At 47.1% G+C, this 24,890-nt stretch overlaps 1 protein-coding gene across 6 annotated transcripts in view; it reads left to right on the forward strand.

Annotated features, from left to right (window-relative positions):
• The first annotated feature begins 1,120 nt into the window (after positions 1-1,120).
• ARHGAP44 (Rho GTPase activating protein 44) overlaps positions 1,121-24,890 on the forward strand; it is a 125,069-nt gene continuing 101,299 nt past the window's right edge. For 2 of the 6 annotated variants that reach the window (XM_070773128.1, XM_070773127.1), the window contains exon 1: positions 1,121-1,455. Coding sequence is in view for 5 of the 6 variants with exons in the window: in XM_070773127.1 (XP_070629228.1) it covers positions 1,403-1,455 (53 nt within the window). In the remaining variant the exon portion in view is untranslated. Of the gene's footprint in view, positions 1,456-22,957; positions 23,029-23,974; positions 24,036-24,890 lie in introns of those variants that run through there. The other 4 variants (XM_070773124.1, XM_019981771.2, XM_070773126.1 and 1 more) reach the window with 3 other exon arrangements.

The raw sequence follows: 24,890 nt of genomic DNA on the forward strand, positions 1-24,890 counted from the left end.
AAAGTGAAAAGTGAAAGTAAAGTTGCTCAGTCATTCCCAACTTTTAGCGACCCCATGGACTGCAGCCCACCAGGCCCCTCCGTCCATGGGATTTTCCAGGCAAGAGTACTGGAGTGGGGTGCCATCGCCTTCTCCTCTGGGTACCTACTAGGTTTGTTGAAAAGCAAGCGTCACATTTCTGGGATGTATGCTACACCTGGTGCAAAATCTGCACGACACTCTTGCCCCAAGCTTAACCCTGGCCCTCAGTGTTAATCATCTGCAGGTTTATGAGCCATGTTCTTGCAGGCATGTCTTCCTTCTGGGAATTCAAAGCAGCAATACCCCACGTTCTCTTAAAATACAAACAGGTGGTTGCCAGAAAGGAGGAGGGTGGGAGGCAGTGGGCGAAAGAGGTGAAGGGGATTAAGAGGCACAAATCTCCAGTTATATGTCAGTTGTTCAGTTGCTGTGTTCTGTTGGACTCTTTGCAACATAAGGGATATGGCCAGTAACATTGTAATAGCTTTGTGTGGGGACAGTTCGTTAATAGATTTATGGTGGTGATCGTTTGCAAATATCAAATCATCATATAAAACACCTGAAGTATTAGTCCCTCAGTCCTGTCCGACTACTTGCGACCCGGTGGACTGCAGCCTGAGAGGCACCTCTGTCCATGTTCTCCAGGCAAGAATACTGGAGTGGGTAGCCATTCCCTTCTCCAAGGAATCTTCCCAACCCAGGGACTGAACCCAGGTCTCCTGCATTGCAGGCAGATTCTTTACCCTCCGAGCCTCCAGGGAAACACAGTACACCTGAAACTGACATGATATTGTACATGCCCTGTATTTCATTTAAAAGAAAAAAAAAGGCAATGGATGCTCCTTATTTGCTGTTGTATTCTCGGTTCCACTTTGCTATTTCTAAAGCAGGAAAACCTTGCCCTTCCTAGAACGCTGAAGTGCAGAGCCGCTGGCCCCACGTGGACACCCGGGACCGTGGCGAGGTGGGCGCCGGGCGCGGAACTACAAGCCCCAGAATGCACGGCGCCCTCCGCACAGGCGCAGCGGGGACCCCCCTCCACCCCCCCCCCACCCCCCCCGCCCCCCAGCTCCGGGCCAGCCGGTCAGCGGCCAGCCTGCGGAGACCCGGGTCCCGCGCCGTAGCGGGGCTGGGGGCAGCGGCCGGGGCGGACCCGGCGGCGGCGCCCAGGGCGGCCCGGGCGTGGCCATGAGGGCTCCGCGGCTGCACGAGGAGTAGGCGGTGGAGCCCCCGGGAGGGAGCCGCGCGCGGGCCAGACGGCTCGAGAGGCTCCGCAGTGCCGCCGCCCGGGAGGCTCGGCGCGGGAGCCATGTAACCCTGCGGCGGGCTCCGGGCTGCTCCGTCCTCCCCAGCTCCGGGCTAGCGCACCAGCGGGGCCACGATGAAGAAGCAGTTCAACCGCATGCGCCAGCTGGCCAACCAGACAGTGGGCAGGTAGGTCACCCGCGGGCCGGGCGCGCGGCGGAGCTGTATCCCCCCGCGCGCGCAGGTAGGTGATGGAGCGGGCGCGCCGGCCCCCGCCGGTCCTCTCCTCTAGCTCCGGGCGCCGCTCGCGGGCGCGACCCCTCCTCCCCGAACTTCTCTCGGACCCCCGAGCCATTCTGGACCTCTGCCCGCCGCTCCGGGGCTCCGGTTGCCAAGCGCGAAGAATGACGCATCCTTTACCTGCGTCCCCAGCTGCCCCTTCACCTCGTCCTCCCTGCACACCGCCCCCCCTCCCCGGGACTCCCTTCTCCCTCTGGCACCAGAGCGTCGTGGAAACAGGTGTTCGCTCTGATCGTGCTGGAGGCCGCCGACCCGTGGTCGCTCTTCGAAGATGCATGCCCCTCCTCCTCCGAGTTCGGGGCTTCTCGGGGGGTCCGGCGGCGCGGGGAGGTGGGGCAGTGTTGGGCCTGGTGGGTCGGCTTGACAGAACTGAGCCTGCCCCTCCCGGGGCTCTGGCTGTGCGAGATACTGAATCTCTTTTCCTGGCCGGTTTGTCGATGTGTTAGGTGGCGGGGAGAGATCGGTAGGGGTGGGGGCCGCGGCAGGGAAGGTGCCGGTGGAATGGCGCGGCAGTCGCTCGGTCCTGAAACTGATTTCAGTTGGGGGGGGGGGGGGTTGGCGGGGGGGAAGGGGGGGTGACGGTGAAGGCTGCAGAGGAGGAGGCCCAGCTCCTCTGGAAGATGAGATAAGCAGAAAGAAGATCACAGCCAGGTAGGGGAGGCCGGGGGCGGGGTGGGGAACCCCGGCCCCAGAGTTGGAAAGAACCGGATCCTAGCGCAAGACCCCGCCGCCGGCTGTCATCACCAAAATGGGCTACATCTGGGCTAGTGTCTCCTGGGGCCGCTGTGTGGGGTGCCGGCGTCTATTCTTGTTACATAAGGGTTCTGGTGGGTCTCTTCCCAAGCTCTGCACACAGACTGGTTAGTAGAGAGGGTTTTTCGTGAAACTTCTGTCCCTGGAGAGAGATTTCCGTTGCTTCTGTGGCCAAGGAATTTGGGTGCGCTGTCTTAAGGCCAGCGAAAAGCAGAGAACCCAGTCTTGGGTGCAGTTCAAGTACGAGCTCAACACCTCGAGGGCCCTCCACTAGGTTTACCAAGAAACCGAATACCTTTATTGGGTGGGAAATGGAGCCCCAACTGGCATCTGGCCAGTCGGGAGTGGGGACCTCCCCGGGGGACACTGAACACCCTTGTAAGCACACTGCCCTAATTACGGTGGGCATTTGAGGGCAGGGGGGTGCCGGCAGCTTGTTAGGCTTCCAGATGGCTCCCAAGCAACCATGTCTAAAATGGACTTGGATACATTTTCCTTTTTCCCAAACACATGTGCTTTCACATTGGGGAGAATTTATGAATAGCAGAGTCAGATTAGCCCAGATTTCTGGCATGGTATTGCCACAGATAGAGCCTCACGTGGGCTGCTTTTCTGTATGTTGGATGTGGAAACCGTGTTTTCCTGTCTGGGTCATTTAGCAGATGATGGTCCAGTTGACCTGTCTTTAGTGAATGACTTCTGCATCACCCCAGGGGCTGGCATGGATCTTCAGGTCTTCACACCAGACCAACGACGTGACCAGGGACCCATAACCTTAGACCTGGATCTCCCTTCTCACTTGGTCTTGAGGTTCCACTTCGGTCATCAAAGCAAAATGTTAGCAAGTTGTCATGCTTTCGTCCCAGTATCCCTAAAACATAGCTGTCTCTCTTCAGGACTTGTTTCAAAGTAGGAAGATTTACTACAAAACTTGGGCATAAAACATGATTTCCAGCCTCATCCATGGATGGAATGACCAAGGGAGAATGGAGGTTGGGTTTCAGAATAGGTACCAGGTGTTCTTACTGATTTAAAAGCATATTCTTGGAGCTCCAAGCAGCTGGTCACTAAGAGGTACTTTCCACTTGTTTATGGAGACACTGGTGGTTGCTGGCGTGTGGGTGAATTTTGACTCTTTATCAGGTAGCGTTGGGACCAGTCCACTATTGTGTTAATCACTAGTCTCTATCCATTTTGATGACGTTCTGAGTTGAGTGAACCTTTTAGGGCAAAAGCTAGTTTGTATTATTTTGCTGCTGAAAAGCCTCCAGTGGCCTTTCATTGCACTGAGTGCCCCAAATCTTTCCAGGGGCCTATAAGACCTGGCCAGACTTGACTCCCTTCTGGTCTTTTCATTCTCATTCTGTTCCGCCAACCCCACCTCCTTTGTGCTCCATCGACAGCAGCCTTCCTTGCCCCAAACGCACCAAGCTCATTTCTATCTGGGGATCCCACTTTTCCTGCTTGCCTAAGGGTCTGCTCTTCCTGCATGCCTCTTCCTCTTCATCCAGGTCTTTGCTCAGAGACCTTTGAGAGGTCCCCCTCCCCTCTTCCCACTCCCCCCATCATCTTGTTCATTTTCGTCACAGCACTCATCACTCTTTGAAATTCTCTTCTTTTTCATTTTTTTGATTTCTTACAAGCACAAAACTGTAGAATGTACTGACTGCCATTGTATGCTCAGTGTGTATAGTGCAATGCCTTCTAGACCATTGGTCCTCAGTTCATGGTTATTTAATCCAGTTGACTGTGGGGTCCATGCAGTAAGTAAAAGGGGACAACGTTCACTTTCTCTTGCGGAGAATGTACCAAGGCATGATCCTAATGCTGCTTCTTAATTTCTTGACTCGGTAGAAGCAGTGGGATTGGATGCTTGGCATTTAGGTGTGGGGTTGGTGGACCACCTATTGGTGATGCTTTAACAAGCCACTGGATGCTTGCCCTGTGTGTGTCTTTGAAAGGATGACATTCTTGTCTTTGAGGCAGGGCTAAGAGATGGGCTGGAGGGTGGTCCTAACTCTTGGCATTTCATCTGGCTTGCCTTCTGTAAGTTGTAGGTTCTGGACGTCTTCTGAATATAAAACTGCCAGGGATCAGATCCAGTCTCTTTAACAACGAGGAAATGTTCTACTTACACATACCTTATGGAGTTAGCAGTATTTTCTCTTGAAGTGAGTACTTCTCTGTAGAGAGGGTGCCAGCAACTGGGAAAAGTTTCAAGCACACTGCAGTTAACTAGGAAAAGTGTCATCTCCTCCTTGGTTTGCTTCTCCCATCTGTGCACACATTCCTTCTCCTCTCCGTTCACTTCAGCCCATCTCTTGGGAAGCATCTCTCGACTTTCCGGACTGTACCACCAAGTGCCTCATGGTTCCAAGTAGCACTGGCTTTCGAGTGGGATGGATCTGGCTGGTTGGTTACTGACTACAGGATCTTGAGCTGGGCTCTGCTCCTTAGTTTCCTCATCTGCAAAATGGGCATAATAAGGGTTGTGCTGAGGTGATGTAATAGGGAGGGACCTTTTGTATTCTATGACAAGTTCATCACTAAAGGGATGTTGCCTGTAAGCTTAAATTACACATAATGGCCCATCTCTGGGAGTCATGCCTCCCAGGTCATGAGCATTAAGCCAAAATACCTTTGTTTAGCTTCCAGGAAACTTCCTGATCAGGCCCACCTGTGAATGACTGCAGGGAGGAAGAAATTAACACATCCCTTCTGGAGGCTAACCCAAACCAAGAAATGTTTGACTTTACTGTCCTTTTTTTTTTTTTTTTTTTAAAGTATTAATGTAAAAGAAGCCTGAATTCTAACTCACGTGAGATGGTTCTTTGGGACATGAGTCCACCATCTTCTTGGTTGGCTGGCTTTCCAAATAAAGGCACTATTCCTTGCTCCAACAGCTCCTCTCTTGATTAATTGGCCTCTTGTGTGGCAAGCAGTACAAGCTTGGACTGAGTACCAGTGATGTGGTGATTGTGGCAATGAGGTCATGGGATTACCCCCAGAAAGCACCCAAAACCATGCTCAGCCAGGGCATGCTTCATAAACAGTAGCCACAAGTACCTTTGGGCAGACGCTATTCCTGGCTTGTATGCTCATGCTTTCGTCCATCCAGTAAATGCTTATTGGATGCCTGCTGTTTGCCGGGCTCTGTGCTGGTTCATGAACTGTTGCCGTGCAGAGTAAACAAAACCCATTTCTCTTGTGTAGTGTAATTTTTATCTTGTCTCATTTACCTTTTCCAATAGTCTTTAAGCTCCTTGCAGGCAGAAACAGCTGTCCTCTAATGCCTGGCATATAGTCGGTTCTCCAAAATTCTTTGGCAATTGAATATATAAGTGAACGAGAGGTCCCGGTGTCATAGACAAGGATGCGAGAGGCTCCAGACACGGCCCCTCTCTCCTTTTGGGATGGTGATGGATGTACTGATGCATGACCACAGCTGTATTCCTGGGCTTTGAAAGGATAGAGCAGGAGTTAAGGGAGGAATCAGTTCATGCTGACTTAGGATACCGGGGTTTTTTTGCCTTCAGGAGAGTCTATCGGTTGCTGGGGTGAGAGGCACTCTGAAAGACATAGAGTATTTTTTCTGCAAATGGCATGTGGTTTGTGTTGGGTGGAAATAGAGCCTGAGCTGAGATTTAGAGACCTGCTAGGTGACCCAGAAAATAGAAGTAAAACTGGTCTTCCTGGTGGCTCAGATGGTAGAGAAGCTGCCTGCAATGCAGGAAACTTGGGTTTGATCCCTGGATCAAGAAGATCCCCATGGAGAAGAGAATGGCTACCCACTCCAGTATTCTTGCCTGGAGAATTCCATGGACAGAGGAGCCTGGCAGGCTACAGTCCATGGGGTCACAAAAGTGTCAGACACGAATGAGAGACTAACACACTAGGTGACTGAGAAATTGGAAGTAAACCTGGCCCTTTGACTTGATGAGGAGGAGGTTCCTTCAGTCTCCAGTGAGGGGTGGTGGACGGCATAGCAGCCCCTGCCCTAGATGTCTGTTAAGAGTTAAAGGGAGCCTGGCTTACATCGAGTACCCAGGAAATGGTTGGTGAGGCTCCTTGTGCCCATTCAGTCCTCTGAAAACACTGGCTCCGGAGTGTAAAGGACTTCTCAGATGCCCACAGCCACTGACCAGTGATGGCTGTCAATGGGCTCTGTGCTAAGTCGCATCAGTCATGTCCAACTCTTTGTGACCCCATGAACCATAGCTCACCAGGCTCCTCTGTCCATGGGATTCTCCAGGCAAGAATATTGGAGTGGGTTGCCATTTCTTTCTCCAGGGGATCTTCCTGATCCAGGAATCGAACCCCCGTCCCTTATGTCTCCTAAATTGGTAGGTGCCACCAGGGAAGCCCTCAGTGCTCGTGTGCAAAACAGGGTGACATTCAAGGGACTTGAGAGTAGACAAGGAGCTCTGGAAGTGTGGGAGGGACCAAGTCCGGTTGGGTTGGATTCTTTGGTTCTTAAAGCTCTGAGTTGGGGGAGTGGAAGGTCAAGTTTGGTCTGGACAGCCCCATCTTCCACTCCTAGACTGCTCCTTGAGCAGGCTTGGTTTCTGGTGCAGAGCCGGGTGGGCTGAGCATCACTGCTGCTGTGCAGCTCTCAGGATGCCACTGCTGCCACCAGGGGTACCCAGATAGATGCTGAGGATGCAACCATCAGGAGCACTGGTGCTGCAGGCATCTTGGCTCGAACCAAAGCAGCCAAGACCAGTGAGGATCTTTTCCTTGAAGGTGTCTCTGAGACACTACTTTGCCCATCAGCAGGCCTCCTAAGAGCCGTGGCCCAGTTGATAGGGCATCACTGCCCTATAGGGAAGTGAACGTCACTGTTCTGATAGGGAAAAGTTGGAACCAACTCCAGATTAGTCATTGGACTCTTTTGCTCCTGCCTATATTTCCCCGTGTCTTTCTGTTACACAACAGGGCTGGGCACACCCAAACCTGTCCCCCAGGGAGCACTGTGCATGTTTGTAAGGTCTCAGAGTGATGTTTTTCATTAGTTTTATGGAAGCCTGTGTCAGGCCACCTGCTGCGGTGTGTGTGTGACAGAGAAACAGAATGTACTCACCAACAGATGAGCAGGCTAGCAGATCTGGAATGTATTCTCTGCTTGAGTCTTCCAGGCTCCTCGCTATGCAGACCTGCCAGCTTGCAGCCTCGGGCTGGGCTGCTCCCAGTTGTCAGGACTTCCTGCAGGACTCTCTTCTCCCAGACCTACAAGTCATTGCCAGGGAGCCATTCTTCTCACCAGCAGATAATGACTCCCCCTCCCATTGTCCATCCAGGGAAGAAATGTATCACGATGGGTGATAAGGACTGTTTCCCCTCTAGACAAAGTGAATCAGTAGCTGAGCAAAACAGTCATTCCGTTGAAGGTTGTTTCTTTTAGAGGGGATTAGTAAGGATCTCTTGATCTCTTTTAATAATAATCAAGAGATTCAAATGCTATATTGATAATGACAGCCTGTATTTCAAATGCTATATTGATGACAATGGGAAATAATACAATTAAGCCTCAACTCTGCATGGAGTTAGTGGTAGTTTGGAGAGAGGTGTGGGGAGACTGGGAGTGGGGGAGAGTTAGGGCTCTCCCGTTGGGTGATGACACACCTCTGCCTTTGGGAAGTGTGTGGCTGTCTAGCAATTTTAAACTCTCCTTTCTGTCCAGGAAGCAGATGTTTTTGCTTTCATTTTCCAACTTCAGAGTTTATTTTTAGGATAAATGTTTATTTTCCCACAGAATTCAATTTACTTTTTTTAAAACTTTCTTTTTGGTTGTGTAGATGATACTTGTTTATTGTAGAAAAGTTATAAACTTGTGGGTGGGCAAAAAGGCAAAAAAAAAAAAAAAATCATCAATCTTACTACCTGGAGCGACTTCATGGGTGGTGCAGTGGTTAAGACTCCCTACTTCCACTGCAGGGGACTCGGGTTCAATCCCTAGTCAGGAGCTTAGATCCTGCCTGCCATAAGGTATGGCCAGAAAACAAAACAGAAACCCCCCAAACCAGTAATCTCGCTACCTGGAGACCACAGTAATATTTTGGATATAGTCATCCAAGTTTTTAATAGGTATATTTCTATTCTTAAAGACATAGAGACCATTGGCTGTGTACTTTTTGCAACCTGTCTTTTCCCTCTTTGTGTTATATTTTGAGTATCATCCCATGTCAGTGGCTGTGTTTACAGCATGATTTTTCAAAGCTGTGTAATATTGCATTAGAGTCCACTGAGTTCCTTTGGTAATCATGTAGCAAGTATTTCCTATGGGTTTACTTTCCTAGGATGAAGTCTTAGAAATGGAATTTCTGGGCCAAAGAATAAGTGAGTTTTTAAGACTGTGTGAGTATATATTTCATGTATATGAATGGCACACACATTTTCTGTTTTCATCCTCAGAAGAATTGTTAATTTCTTCTCCCCAACTCCATCAGTAACTAATTTTATGACTTCGTTAATTACCTGAATAAAACCAAAACCTTTTTTCCTCTCAAATGTCTATAGTGAGGTTGAGCATTTTTTATGTCTGTTGGATGTTTGTGGCCTTTTCTGAGTTGCCTGCATGGGTCTTTGTCCCATTTCTTTGCAGTCTTGTTCATGACTATTTCTTATTGATTTCTTATTGATTTTAAGGTCATTGCTAATATATTACGTATATATACTTTGTCTTATGCCACGCACTCTCTCTGTAGTTTTCTCTGCCTTTGATATTTTGTTTTATGTCATTTTTAATATTTCATGACCTCAAGTCTATCACTTGATGGTTTGTGCTTTAAATGTTATGCTTTGGAACACTTTTCCCAGCCTGCCGCCGCCGCCGCCGCCAAGTCGCTTCAGTCGTGTCCGACTCTGTGCGACCCCATGGACTGCAGCCCACCAGGCTTCTCCGTCCATGGGATTCTCCAGGCAAGAACACTGGAGTGGGTTGCCATTTCCTTCTCCAATGCATGAAAGTGGAAAGTGAAAGTGAAGTCACTCAGTCGTACATTAATATTGATACATTTTCATGACCATTTATATAATTTTACTTTGCCACCAGATCTTTTATTTGTCAAATTCTGTGATTTTGGCGTGCGATATCACATAGGTGTCACGTTTAGGTTTTGTTTCTAAACAGTTGTTGTTCGGTTGCTAAGCTGTTTCTGACTCTTGGCGATGCCATGGACTGCAATACGCCAGGCTCCTCTGTCCTTCACTCTCTCCCAGATTTCATGTCCATTGAATCGGTGGTGCTGTCTAACCTTTCATCCTCTCTTTTCCTCTTTTCCTCCTGCTCTCAAGGTTTCCCAGCATCAGGGTCTTTTCCAATAAGTCAGCTCTCACAGTACTAGAGCTTCAGCAGCAGTCCTTCAATGAGTATTCATGGTTGATTTCCTTTAGGATGGACTGGTTTGATCTCCTTGCAGTCCAAGGGACTCTCAAGAGTCTTCCACAGCACCACAGTTCAAAATCATCAATTCTTTGGCACTGAGCAAGGATTTGAGGTGGGCTTTGCTGCCCAGGCGAGCAGGGGTGGATCCCATTCTTTGGGGAGGAGTGCAGTGGAGTTGGTCTGGGCCCCTCATCCTAGCTTCATCTGGGGCAACTCCTTGACTGGCTTGACAATTAGGACTCAACAGCTTTGCCCAAAGATCGTGTGCCTTAGTCACAGCTAATTACAAGTAGCTTCCTTATTTTAAAAAAGTTGATTATATTCTTTTGGCTTTGCTCACTGGTTTATTTTTAGTATGTTTTAAAATGTATGCATTAAGTTGGGGGAAAATTGACAATTTTGCAGTATTTAGTATGATGAGAATTCTTTCTGTCTGGGAATGACATATTTATTCAAGTTTGTTTATGATCTTGTAATCTAGTTTTTGTCTACAAAGGTCCTGAATAATCTTGCTTTTATGTTTAGGTCATTTGTTATTGTCATTACTGTAGCCTTAATGGTTGGAGTCTTATGTTAAGTGATATTTTCTTACTCTTTATTGTTGGAATGTAGGAAAGTGGTTGATTCTTGTATAATTATCTTAATCACCTTCATCCAGACTTTCCCATTGCTTATAAGTACTTTAGCAGAAACTGAGTGTATTGAGTTTTCCAAATAGTAATCATATTTTCTACAAATAGTAATTTTGTTTCTTCCTCCCCAGTATTCTACGTATCATATTTTCTTGTCTAATTGCATTGTCTAGGACTTATAGAACACTGTTAAACTACTGATGAATACATGGTGAAATGTGAACTTCCCCGTCTTATTATCTCTGGAAATGCATGATTGGTTTGAGAGACTTTGTTTTTTAATCATGTTACATGTTGCATAAATTTATTATTTTATTTTGAATTTTTCTTTGGCACTGAAGTTAAATTTGACTATATTGTTGTGGTCTTTAGAGGTAATCATGTATTTTTCTCCTTTAATTTGTTACTGTATTCACTCAGTAATTTATGCCATAGGTATTTATGGAGCACTTACTATGTTCCAGGCATTGTTTTCTGTGCTGGTGATATACCAGTGATAGTTCCTCTGCACATGAAGGCCTTGTGTTCTACATTCTTGAGCCTCAGCAGATTTTCTAGTATTGAGCTCTCCCTGCCTTCCTGCAGTTGATCTTATTTGACTATGTTTGCCAGTTATTTTTATACAATGCTAGATTTAGTTGTTTAGGGTTTGGGCATTCAGTATTTCTACGTGTTCTTTTGTTGCTAAGTCTTATCCGACTCTTTGTGACCCCAAGTACTGCAGGACTCCAGGCTCCTCTGTCTATGGGATTTCCCAGGCAAGAATACTGGAGTGGGCTGCTGTTTCCTCCTCTAGGACATCTTCCCAACCTAGGAATCAAACCCATGTCACCCGCATTGGCCAGTGGATTCTTTACCACTGAGCCATAACGTTGTTAAACAGACTGTTCACTTCTTTTCCTGTGCAATGGTGAAGTAAGGAATTACTTGTTCTTTGAAGGTTCAAAACAACCTTTCCAGGACAGTTTTTGGAGGTGGTTCTTTGGCAGTTTTCCCAGTTTCTTCAGTGATCACTGGGCTATTTATGTTTTCTATCTTTTCCTGAGTCATTTTAGTAACCTGTGTTATAGAAAAGCATTCATTTTTTTAATGATTTTAAAACTCAGTAGAATCTATGAGTATATAGTCGTACCTCCTTTGTCAGCCAAATCTGCATTTCCCTCTTTTCATCTGGACTAACTTTGCCAGGGGTTTTCCTTCTTCCCATACCCCACATGGACCTCTGTGATGGTGGCGGATGTGACGAATCATGTTGGTTCTTTATGGAAGTCACACATGTCACTTCTGCTCACATCCAGTGGCTATAGCAAGTCACCTGCCCCACCCCAGCTGGAGCTGGGGCAGGGAAGAGCAGTCCCTCATGGACCCGGAAAAGGAGAGCCACAAAAGCCACAGCTCTGTCTCTTGTCACTCAGGACTGGGCAGTGTCTTTTATAGGCTTTATTTTTTTTTGACTCATGGCAGAAATACTTTGGCCATCTGATGTGAAGAGCTAACTCACTGGAAAAGACCCTGATGCTGGGAAAGATTGAGGGCAGGAGGAGAAGGGGGCAACAGAGGATGAGATGGTTGGATGGCATCACTGACTCAATGGACATGAGTTTTCGCAAACCCTGGGAGATGGTGAAGGACAGGGAAGCCTGGTGTGCTGCAGTCCATGGGGTCGAAAAGACTGGGACATGACTTAGTGGTTGAACAACAACAGCGTGGAAGCGTGGCTAGGAGTTGGGTGCCCTGCGTAGCTCCGTTTTGTGGAAGTGGCAGACTGAGACAGGAGCAGACCATCAGAGCTGCGGCCTAAGCAGGCCACATGCGGGCAAATGCTCCCCGCTCAGCTGCTCTCTCCTGAAGGTGGATCTCTGTAGCCTCTGGGTCCCTCCTGTTACTTCAGTTTAGGTGGTTCTGGAAATGCTAATGAACTGCTCTTGACATGAATAAAAATAACACTGTCACGTTCACTCAAGGTAATCGAGTGTCTTGTTGGTAGCCATCCACAAAGAGCATACTATGAATATCTGCCAATAGAAAATTCTTCATTTTGTTTCCTGACTGCAATTTCGCCAGAAAGGATAAGGAGAGTGAGTGCCCTTTGAAAGTACTTTTGCTTTTTTAAAAGCTCTGTATTGGAAAAAAAGCAGTTTCTGTATCTGCAAAAGCCTCTACCAACTTCTACATGACAAACTGAGCAGGGACCTTTACAAAACGAATGCTATAGAAAAGCATTCTTTTTTATGATTTTAAAACTTAGTAGAATGTATGAGTATATACTCATATCTCGTTTGTCATATCAGGAAAATGAAAAGCGGACCGAACTTTTGTTATTTTGTCATTTGCTTATGGATACTGTTATGGAGCTTCCCTGGTGGCTCAAATGGTAAAGAATCTGCCTGCAATGCAGGATACACGGGTTCGATCCCTGGGATGGGAAGAACCCCTACAGGAGGAAATGGCAACCCACCCCAGTATTCTTGCCTGGAGAATCCTACGGACAGAGGAGCCTGGTGGGCTGCAAAGAGTTGGACACGACTGAAGCGACTTGGCGCGGCATAGATACTGCTGGGATTGCAGACACAAGCTTCGTGTGCATAGCTGCTCTTGGTCGTGTGTGTCCTGCGTCTTGCGGCAGACACTTGAATGCACTTTACAGACGTTCCTGTTTCATCTTCATGACTCTTCAGAATAGTTACTGAAGTAGCAGGAGGGGCCCTGAGGCTGCAGAGGTCCGCCCTCAGGAGACACCTCCGGTGTTTGCACAAGTCTCCAAGCAGGTGAGCGTGTGATGCGTCTGGGTGCAGAGTTGGTAAGGAAAGGACAGCAGTTGAGATTTGCTCCTGGATTTGCTGGTTCTGACACTGATGTTCTTTATTGCTATACTTTGAGTCTGGGCTTCCTTGGTGGCTCAGACGATAAAGAATCTGCCTGCAATGCAGGAGACCCGGGTTCAATCCCTGCATCAGGAAGATCCCCTGGAGAAGAAGTGGCTACCCACTCCAGTATTCTTGCTTGGAGAATTCCATGGACAGAGGAGCCTGGTTGGCTATAGTCCATGGGGTCACAAAGATTTGGACACAGCTGAGAGACTAACACTTTAACTTTTCACTTTGAGTCTGCAGGAGGGAAAAATTTGGAAAATGTTGAAATGTCTGACGTTAGTGGGATGACTAAATTCTGGCCCATCTATGCAGTTGTAACAATCTTAGCGTTTCCCTAACATTGAAAAAAATGTAATGACTTGGGAGAAATGTTTAAGATAAGGAAACAGGATACAGAAGGCATACAGAGTTGAGACTGTACAGTTTTTTTTTTTTGTAAAGAGTACATAGAACAGACTGGAAGGAAATCAGGAAAGCCTGGACAGTTTGGCATGCAGTGTTTATCTCTGGGTAGGATTAGAAGTGGTTTGGTTTCTTGCTGCTTGCACTTTCTAAAAATTTCCAAATTCTTTAAAAATAAACACACAAAAAAATCAAACCCTTTCAAAGTGGGCAAATGTAAAATGTAGCTGGAAGTTCTCATGTGATACTGTTAAGTTTGGGGCCCTGAAAGATCTGAATAGAAATGTTTGAAGTCCTTCTCAGCCTTGATTTTCAAACATGGGAAACATCTTATCTTCATACTCTGGAAGGGACCTGATGTCAGATCTCACTTTATAGAACAGGATAGTCATCTCTTAGGAAGTGATCGGCTAATAGCCTTTGCGCGTGGCTACTTTTGAAAGACACATTTTGAAACTTGGTCTGCATGACTAGGAGCTGAGGTCTGGTGGATCCTCGTGACCAGTTGGGGTTCTCTGGTTGAGGCAGTAGGAAGAGCTAATTTGAGCCAAAATGAAGCTTTGGAAAGGAGAAGTGCACCTCAGAAAATCAACGGAGTGACCAGGTGCAAGGGACCACAGGACAGCCCTGCAGAGGCCACCTTCAGAAGGGTTACTTCCCTGTAAATGGGCTTATTGACAAAACAGAAACAGACCCACAGACTTAGCAAACAAACCTAAGATTACCAAAAGGGAAAAAGGAGGGGTGGATAAGTTAGGGATTTGGGAATAACGTATACACACTGCTACATTTAAAATAGGTAACCAACAAAGATCCTATAATAACCTATATGGGGAAAGAATCTGGAAAGTATATATATATACACACACACACACATAGGGCTTCCCAGGTGGCACTAGTGGTAAAGAACCCACCTGCCAATGCAGGATTGACCCAGGGTTTGATCCCTGGGTTGGGGAGTTCCCTTGGAGGAGGGCATGGCAACCCACTCCACTATTCTTGCCTGGAGAATCCTGTGGAAAGAGGAGCCTGGAGGGCTACAGACCATGGAGTTCCAAAGAGTTGGACATGACTGAAGCGACTTAGCATGCACACACACACACATATATTAAACTATATAAATGTATAACTGAATCACTTTGCTGTATGCCTGAAACTAACACAACATTGTAAATCAACTGTACTTCAATTAAAAAAAAATTTTTTTAAGGGGGTTAGTTCCCGGTTGTTTTCTGTCATTGGGCCACTCAGGATTCCACTGCAGAGGAGAGTCTGATTGGCTTGGTGTGGGTCATGTGACCTGGCCAACCCTTTGCGGAACGAGGAAGGGTAAAGAGTTGACAACATGTCCACACAGACCAAACGGGGAGAAGCAATTCCTAAAAGGAAAACCAGAGGCTTCTACCCAAAGGCTCAAGAAAGGACGGTGGCCTTTAGTCCACTCAGACGGTTGACTAGACTCTAATCAGTGACATCAAAGACCCAACCTAGGTCACTTCGCCAGGGAGCTGTGACCTTAGCAGTGACCTGGAGAGCTTGTTTCCTGGTATTCTGAGGTCATTCCTCACTCCTCCATGTCCAGTAAGTTCCTCCAAATTTCTCTCTGAATCATGATTTATATATGTTATTTCATTCCTGTATCTTTTAAAAAACTTTTTATTTTGTATTGGAGTGTAGCCAGTTAACAGTGTTGTGATAGTTTCTGGTGGACAGCAAAGGGACTCAGCTGTATGCATACATGTATCCATTCTCCCCCCAAACTCCCCTCCCAACCAGGCTGCCACATAACATGGAGCAGAATTCCCCTTGCTATACAGTAGATCCTTGTTGGTCATCCATTTTAAACATGTACAGGAGCGTATACATGTCCATCCCAACATTTCTGATTGTTCCTTGTTGTCTGTGTCCCTACCGTCGCCTGCTACAGCGTCCTCTTTATGTGTATTCCTGTCTGGGATCTCTCCTCTCTGGCTTCCTGCAACACCGGAAAGATGATATTTTTGAGTACACGGACAGAAGAATGTCCTTCTCCTTCTTTATCAAGTTTTGTTCTGTGGGAAAAAAATCCCCGGACTGTGAGGAATGTGGCACGCTGTCGATTCTTCTTAGAGACTTACAATCTATATTTCTATTTAAGGTTCTCAAGTTCTGCAGTAAAGGAAACTGGATCACTTGTATCACCTAGAATGCTTTCATTACAGTAGCAGATGTCAGTTCAGAGACACTTAGTAAGGAGGCTTTGCTTCAGGTGAAGGTGTGCACACAGGTATGGAGAGTCCAGGTGCCCTGAGCACAGGGTCCCTGTGTCTTTCTCACCATTTCTCTTTGCTTTGCCTTCGCCTGCATCTTGGCTTTTTTTCACGGTCAAAATACAGCTGGTAGCAGCAACTGAGATAGTTTCTTCATGCTCATGAACCCATGAGAGGACATGGGAGAGAGATGCTTGGGTCTGAATGTTTGTGTTCCCCCAAATTCATATTGAAATCCTGACCCTCAAGGTGGTGGTTTGGGAAGTAGGGCCTTTAGGAGTTAATGAGATCATGAAGACAGAGCGGCCATGAATGGGATTAGTGGCCTTATAAAGGCATCCCTGGAGGGATCCCTGATGATCCAGTAGTTAAGACTCTGAGTTTCTGATGCAAAGGACGCGGATTCGATCCCTGATCAGGGAGCTGAGATCCTACATGCAGTGTGGTGCAGCCAAAAAAGAATCCCCCGAAAGCTCCCTTGGCCCCTCCACTACATGAGGGCTCAAGGAGAAGACATTATCATAAAGCAGATCAGCTGTCGCCTTGACCATGGGCTTGCCAGTTTCTAGAACTGGGAGACATTTCTACTGATGTGAAGCGACTTGAATCCCTAAGGCATTCTGTTACAGCAGCCCCAAAATGACTCAGACAAGTGGAGCAGTCCCTAGAGTCCCAGTCATGGGATAAGAGTCCTCTCCTCTTACCTGCTGCTAAGTCACTTCAGTCACGTCCGACTCTGTGTGACCCCATAGATGGCAGCCCACCAGGCTCCCCTGTCCCTGGGATTCTCCAGGCAAGAACACTGGAGTGGGTTGCCATTTCCTTCTCCAATGCATGAAAGTGAAAAGTGAGAGTGAAGTTGCTCAGTCACGTCTGACTCTTAGAGACCCCATGGACTGCAGCCTACCAGGCTCCTCCATCCATGGGATTTTCCAGGCAAGAGTATTAGAGTAGGGTGCCATTGCCTTCTCCGCTAAGGCAGTTTATATGCATGCTCAGTCCTGTCTGACACTTTGTGACTGTAACCCACCAGGGTCCTCTGTTCATGGGATTTCCCAGGCATGAATACTGGAGTGGGTTGCCATTTCCTTCTCCGGGGGATCTTCCCCACCCAGAGATGGCACCCAGGTCTCCCTCATTGCAGGTGGATTCTTTAGGGAAGCCCAAGGATATTGGAGTGGGTTGCCCTTTCCTCCTCCAGGGAGTAAACCTGCATCTCCTGTATCTCCTGCACTGACAGGCAAATTCTTTTCCCTGAGCAGCCTGTGAAGCATATTTACATGTTTCCATTGACTTACCACGTGCCTGAGGGAGGAGGTGCCGTGGGCTGCTGGGTGCAAGCCTGCATCTTAGACTCGGTCCCTAGCAGGGGAGGCAGGATTGTGATGACTAGTGGCATGGAGACCCCTGGGAGTAGAGATGGAGTGCTCCATGGGGGAGGAATGGGTACTTGTCCAGAAGGGAGGAGGAAAAGGGCATCTGGGTAGACAGTCAGACTGCAGCTAGGTTGAACCCAGCATTTTGAGTGTGAAAACCAATTTTTCAGAGACCACCCATGCTTCAAACTAGAGTTTTTAGACTGTCGTTGAAAGTGTGGTTCAGAGAAGTTCAAGTCTTAACCTTAGTGATGTTTTCACCTTGAGTCAGAATGTTGTCGCTTCTCTTTGTATCTGTCAGGGCCTTTCTTCCGTATTCCAGAGCTCTGGTTTGTATCGACATATGAAACATGGTGTACTGTGTCATCATGATAGTCCAGCTTGTAGTCTGTGGACCCCAGCGCCGTGTCTGGAATACAGAAGGGGCTCGGAAGCTGGGAGGCTCGTTCTCGGAGCTCAATTCGGATGCCGCCCCTACCTGTCTCTCCCCGCGACCGTGTCTTGCTTTGTGCTTGCACACGCTCTGCTGCTTCTGTACCACTTCTCTCATCCTGCTCTGGTCTCCAGCTGCTGCCAGCTCTGTTTACCTCACTGGGTTGGGTGCTGCGCCTTTGCAGGGATCCAGGCTGATACCTCTGTGTCCGGAGCTGTCCCAGGTGCTGTGCAGACAGCAGGAGCAGGCGCTTCTGAAGAGGTGGCAGTGAGGCAGTGTGTGGTTTTCTAACAGGTGTCAGAATGGGTTTTTTGAGTCCTCTAAATTGAGGTTTTCCATGTTAAATATTTAGCTGGAAGCTTGTAGTCGTGCCTTCCTAATCGCCAGGATTTTACTCTGCAAGCAAAAAAATAGGACATGGCTTTAGAATTGGTCCCTACTAAGTATAATGTCTTTAATTTGTAAGTATGATTTTCCATAAGCCAGACCCAGGCCATTGTCATATTTGCAAAGAGGAAGGTGTAGTCGTGGAAATGTATTAAGTAAAGAAGTCATTCGTTAACAGATAACTATTGACCACCTACTGTTGTGGTAGGTGACAGGTGGGGTCACAGGAAGCAGATACTGAGAGTAACACGCAGAGTGGTTATTAGGAAATGCTCTTAACATCAGCAGGTGTGGAAGAAGTGAATGGAAACAGGACTTGGCAGAAGGAGAAATGAGTCCGTGATGCAGTCCCAGGAAAGGTCTCAGCTGGTTCCCTGTTGGGTTGGTGTCTGGAGCTCGGATGTCTCTTCAGAGTCGTCCTTGGTTGGGAGGAAGGCATTAAGCCATTTTTTTTATCTCTGTATTGATCAGTCGTTGGAATCGCACCTTTCATTGGAACACAGGGTGACTTTCAGCCCAAGCAGTGCCAGAGGGTAGACCGCTGAAGGTGGTCATCTGGCAGCGTTCCTGCGAGATGGGGCGCATAGCTTTCATTCCTGAAGGGGAGTCTGGTGTCCGCTGTACCTACCAGGTGGCCGGTCCTTTGCTAGAAACGTGCATGTGAGGAGAAGCGCACTTAAACCAGGACAGTGACGTCTCGGGTGACAGGTCCGTCGTTCATGGCATCCTGAGAACATAATGGTGTTTGGATGGAGTGAGGTTTGGGAGGATGTCATGGAAGCTGAGACCTGAAGGACGAGGCATTTCTAGCAGGATAAGGGAGTAGAAATGCCAAGGGATGTAGAGTGTGGCACCGCAAGGAAGTCAAATAAATTCTCTGTGTTTGGAATGTCATTGGCAGTCGGGGTAAGGCTTAGACTGTCTAATTTACTGTCCAAAGTGGGACACTTCTGAGGCTGGTTGCATAATTCAGTGCCAGGGACGGTAGGGCAAAGCCTGGGCACACGTCGTATGGATAGCCTACTTTTGCCATGACTCAGCGAATTTGGATTTTACACAAGAACCAGAGGTAAATTGCTCAGTAAATTACCAAATCACTGGACCTCTTTCCACACTTCTGGGGTCGTGACAAGGGTTCCGATGTTGGATTCCCACAGGTTTAGATCTTGCCTCCGTCCCTTAACTATTTGCAAAATCTTAGGCACGTCACTTAGACTCGGTCAGCCTCAATTATCTTATTTGCAAAATTGGTATATTAATAATTGCCATGATATTTTATGATGTTTTAAATGATAAAATATATTTTATGATATGAGAAAGTATGATATTTAAATGAATTAGTACACCCGCAGTACTTGAAATAGTTTCTGGGACAGTATAAGCCAGCAGTAAGCGTAAGATGCTGCTATTATTTTAACAGGGGAGGAGATTGGGTTTTAGGCTAATTACTCTGGATGCAGGATGGGAAACCAAATTGAGAGGGGAGCAAGCCTAGGGCAGAGGGACCAGTGAGGAGATGACGCTATTGAACTCAGAGACTAGGTAAGTCATTCAAGCCAGGTGATGGCCACCTGGATCAGATCTGTGGTCATGAAGATGGAAGATGCAGAGAGATTAGAGGTAATTAAGTTGTTGACTTGGGGACCTTGGTAGAACTTGAGGGAGCAGCAGGAGATAAAGCTGCCCTGAGGTTTGGGATTAGGGCAAAGGGTGGGCAGTCCTGCCAGTCACTGAGAAACACAAGGGGAAGATGTTCCACTGGGCATCTGGGTCTGGAGCTCAGGAGGAGGTCTATTGGTGGTGGAGTTAGGAGTCCTCAGCAGGTGGGTGGAATCGAAGCATTGAAGTGGAGGGTGGGGGGAGTGTTGCTAAGAAGAGAGGGCTGCAAAGGAATGTCCTGAGGAAACTCAGGAAATAATAGATGGTGTGGGGGTGAGGGGATTGCACTGGAGCCCCCATTTTAGCTCAGAGTTACAACAGAGAAAGCCTTGCTCCACCTACTGTGTCAGTTCTTATGGCTCCTGTAATCAGTTACCACACACCCAGGTGGGAGGGGGGTTTAAAATAACAGACTGTTGTTTTCTGACAGTTCTAAAGGTTACTGAGTCAAAATCCAGGGTGTAGGCAGGGCCATGCTCTCTCTGAAGGCTCCGGGGAGGATAGATCCCTTGCTGGGATGTAATGAAGAGGATCTCCTTTTCAGGGCTTCCCTGGTGGCCCACCGGTAAAGAACCTGCCTGCCAGTTCAGAAGACTTGGGTTCCATCCCTGGCTTGGGGAGATCCCCTGGAGAAGGAAGTGGCAACCTACTGCAGTATTCTTGTCTGGGAAATCCCGTGGACAGAGGAGCCTAGAGGGCTACAGTTATTGGGGTCACAAAAGAATCGAACATGACTTAGCGACTAAACCACTACCACCATCTCCTTTTCATCAGCTTCTGACAGGAAGCTTCAGAAGTCCCTGGAATTTCTTGAGTTAATACTTGTGCTTTCTTATGTTAATGAGGTGACCTCGGTGGGCCCCTAGATGACTTCAGGATGGGGGCTGGTCTCCAGAAAGACAAACCTTGTGATTGAAGGGTTGGAACATTGGGCGGGCACAACGTCTGGGGAGGAGAGAGGAGCTGGGTGCCCAGTGCTGTGGCCAGTGACTCAGTCCATCCTGTCTATGTGCTGAAACTCATGTATAATCTCTGGACAGTGGAGCTCAGTAGAGCTTCCTAGATGGGAACATATTGAGGTGCTGGGGGTGGGGTGCCTATTCCACGAGAAGAGGCCATGGAAACCCAGCATCTCCCCCCATCCCGCGCCTTGCTCTCTGTACGCCTCTCATCTGGTTGTTGCCAAGTTGTATCCTTCTTTATTGAGCTATAGTTGATTTACAATGTTGTGTGTTTAATTTCTGCTGTGCAGCAAAGTGGCTCAGTTATACACTGAATAATCTTTTTCGTGTTCTTTTCCATTATGGTTTATCCCAGGATATTGAATATGGTTCCCTGTGCTCTACAGTAGGACCTTGTTACTTATCCATCCTGTATGTAATAGTTTGCATCTGCTAATCCCAATTGAGTTGTTTCCATCATACATACACACAAAGCTGTAATCCTCAGAGGAACGCTTTCAGGGAGTTCGGCGAGTCATTCTAAGAAATGATCCCACCTAAGGGAGATGGGGGAAGCCCTGAATTTGCAGCCAGCTGGGCAGCATGGGCAGCTTGGGGACACCCAAGACTGGGGCTGGCACCAGAAGTAGGGGAAATCTTGTGTAGCCCTCTGTCCTTAACTTCTGGGATCTGCTCTGACTTTGGGTCGTTAGTGTCAGAATGTAGGACATCTGGTTGGTACCAGGGAGCAGTGTCAGAACTTTCTCTTAACTTCTGGTGTTGCCAGCAATCCTTGCTGTTATTAATACTTGGGTTGTAGACACAAGTATTAATAGAGATTAATCTAATCTCTACCGCTGTCATCGCATGGCATTATCACTGACTCTGTCTCATCTTCTTATAAGTACACCAGTCATATTGGGTTAAGGGTCCACCTATCCCAGCACATGTGATAGTGTGTGTTGTGTCATTTTTCACTCTTTTCTTGTAACTCTGTGTTTCTGTATGGGCTTCCCTAGTAGCTCAGCTGATAAAGAATCCGCCTGCAATGCAGGAGACCCTGGTTCAATTTCTGGATCTGGAAGATCTGCTTGGGAAGGGGTAAGCTACCCACTCGAGTATTCTTGAGCTTCCCTTGTGGCTCAGCTGGTAAAAAGAATCTGCCTGCAATGTTCAATCCCTGGGTTGGGAAGATCCTCTGGAGAAGGGAATGGCTACCCATTCCAGTATTCTGGGCTGGAGAATTCCATGGACTATATAGTCCACAGGGTCGCAAAGAGTCAGACACGACTGAGCAACTTTCACTTTCACCATGGACTGTAACCCACCAGGCTCCTCTGTCCATGAAATTTCCCAGACAAGAATACTGAAGTGGGTTGCCATTTCCTACTTCAGGGGATCTTGCTGACCCAAGGATCAAACCCACATCTCTTGTGTCTCCTGCATTGGCAGACGGGTTCTTTACCACTAGTGCCACCTAGGAAACCCATACCCCCAACATACCCTCCTCTTAAAGTGAATTACACATGCAAGAACCCTATTCCCAGCTAAGGCCACATTCTGACTGTAACTTCTGCGGGGATAGGGGTGGGGTTGTTTGTGACACAGTTCAGTCAACAAAACCAATGAAACACATGTTTATCCTTCAACAAGAATAAAAAGGTTTAACCATATTTTTGTGCCAAGCTTAAGTGGTGGGGGCAGTGAGCCCAACGAAGATGATACGTCTAGATGAGTAGTGAGTTTCTCCAGCACCATTTATTAAAAAAAACCTATCCTTTCCCTGTTTCATTGCAGTGTTCTCCTTGTCATAAATCAGTTGATAGTACATGTGGGTCTGGATTTGCCTGCTGGCCATAGTTTGCTGACCCTGCAGTAGGTTGTCATGGACTTCCTAGCTTGGGAGGGAGAGTGGTGGCACCACTTTGGGTACCTGGGTTCACACTTCTGGGCCTCAGGGAGTTCAACGCCAGTAGGTGTGTGGAGCTCCAGTAAAACCATTCTCTATTTAATAAACCATTACTGTTAATTATTCACGGAAAGAAACCAAAGTCTAGAATGGAAGCCATTTGCAAATCAGGATAGAATTGTCTCATCACTTTATGTCTTGAGCAGAAGTGATGAGAGCTGAAGAAAGTGATGAGAGCTGAAGGAAGTGATGAGAGCTGAAGGAAGTGATGAGAGCCGAACAAAGACAATTGTGTACAGCATTAGAGCCAGAAAAAAAGATATCTTAGATATTAAAATACTGTTTTCCTTGGCCACCCTTCTTGCCTGGTGACTCCATCTTTCTCTTCCCAAGGCACATCTGTGACTCAGAGGCTGGACTTAAGAAATGTTACATCTGTGAAAGAGACAATTGTTCTGCATGAGGTAATGTCAAAGCCAAGTAGAAGTGCTGGATCAATTGTGTTTTCTTAAAGTATCAGGAAGGCGGGTTACTGGGTAGACCTTTTTCCTGATCTGCTGTGCTGCATGGGTAGATTCTGCTTTCTAACTTCTTTCATCTGCATAGTCTCATAACTCAGAAATCTGCTGTGGTTTAATACCAACTTAGTGTAGACTCTAGTTATAAAGTAATGTTCTGTCTGGCAGTCTTGACCCTGGAGATCAGCAGCAGCTTTGGTTCCTTGGGAGGGCATGACTGTCTTTATGATAATAGGAATCTTCAGAACTCCAGGTTTCTTTAATACTTCCAATCAACTTGCAGACTACTGAACTCTCTTAAAGTGTTTCCCGGGGAGCTTTGTGCCTGCAACTGAGGCAGTACACTCTGCTGTCGTGGGTGACTCAACAAGGCCGGTTGGTACCTTATGAATTCTTTACTGTCCAACTTGAATGGGCCTGCCCCTCATGGCTCCCTCCAAATCCTTCTGTTGTCAGATCAGCTTCTTCTGTCCTTCTCTAAAACAAGAGTACTTCCTTTTTCTATTTTCCTCAAACTGCCTCCTCCCTAGCACTTTTACTAACCTCACCTTCTACTTCCTATAGAAAGCTGATGCTCTTATCAGATGAATGAGATGGCCTTTCCACTGTGAAAGTCAAGACTTCCTCTGTCTGTAGCTTCTCTACCTTCTCACCTGTTCCAACAGAGGAGGAATTCTTCTCATTTTCTTTCTGTCCTTCCGTCTGTGCTTTGGGTCTCATCTCTAGAACCTTACTGTGTTATCAAATCTCCCTTCTTTCCCCAATATATTTAACTTTACTCTTTCAAATAGTTTGTTCCATCAACAATGAAGGTGTTCAATCCCTTCCATCTCAACCATAAAATTTCCCCTGGCATTCCCTCCAACACTGACTTCCCTCTCGTCTTTTAAAGCCAGACTTTGGGGAAAGATGCCTGTATTCACAGTCTCTGTTGGTTTGCCGCCTCTTTTTTGGTAAGTATAAATTTTTTACTGAAGTATAGGTGATTTACAGTTTTGTACCAGTCTCTGATGTACAGCGAAGTGACTGTTACACACACATATACATTTTCACGTTCTTTTCCATCGTGGTTTATCCCAGGATATTGAATATAGTTCCCTATGCTATACAGTAGGACCTTTTTTATCCACCCTATATATAGTAGTTCGCATCTGCTAATTGAAAACTCCCAGTTTTCAATTCAATTTCAATTCAATTTCAATTCAATTTCAATTTCAAACTCCCAGCAACCACAAGCCTGTTCTCTCTGTATGTCTGTGAGTCTGTCGCTATTTCATAGATAGGTGCATTTGTGGCATATTTTAAATTCCACACATAAGTAATATCATATGGTATTTGTCTTTCTCTGACTTACTTCACTCAGTACGATCGTTTCTGGGTCCATCCATGATGCTGCAAATGTCTCTGCCCCCTCTTGACTGTGTATCCCTCTGCCTGGCCTCTGGTCCTGTTCCTTACCCACATCCCTCTGCCTGAACTCAATGAGGTACCAGAAAGGCACCAGACTCCATATGGCTAAATCCACTGACATCTCTGAGTCTTTATTTGCTCTTTAACCTTTCAGCAGCCTTGGTTGATCACTTTTCCCTGAAGTGCTTTTTTTCTCTCCCTTGGCTTCAGTGATACGATATTGTGCTGCGATTCTTCCTGTTTTTCTGGCCATTCCTTATCTGTCTCCATTGCAGGAAATAATGGATTTCCTCGTGGATTCTATGGTCTTTCCCTATGCAATTTCCTTCATATCCTTGGCTTCTGTGACCACTCTCTGCAGATAACTGAGTTCTCGTAAGCCGTCTTGGAGCTGCCAG

Source organism: Bos indicus, chromosome 19, assembly GCF_029378745.1.
Source record: "Bos indicus isolate NIAB-ARS_2022 breed Sahiwal x Tharparkar chromosome 19, NIAB-ARS_B.indTharparkar_mat_pri_1.0, whole genome shotgun sequence".
Lineage (NCBI taxonomy): Eukaryota > Metazoa > Chordata > Mammalia > Artiodactyla > Bovidae > Bos > Bos indicus.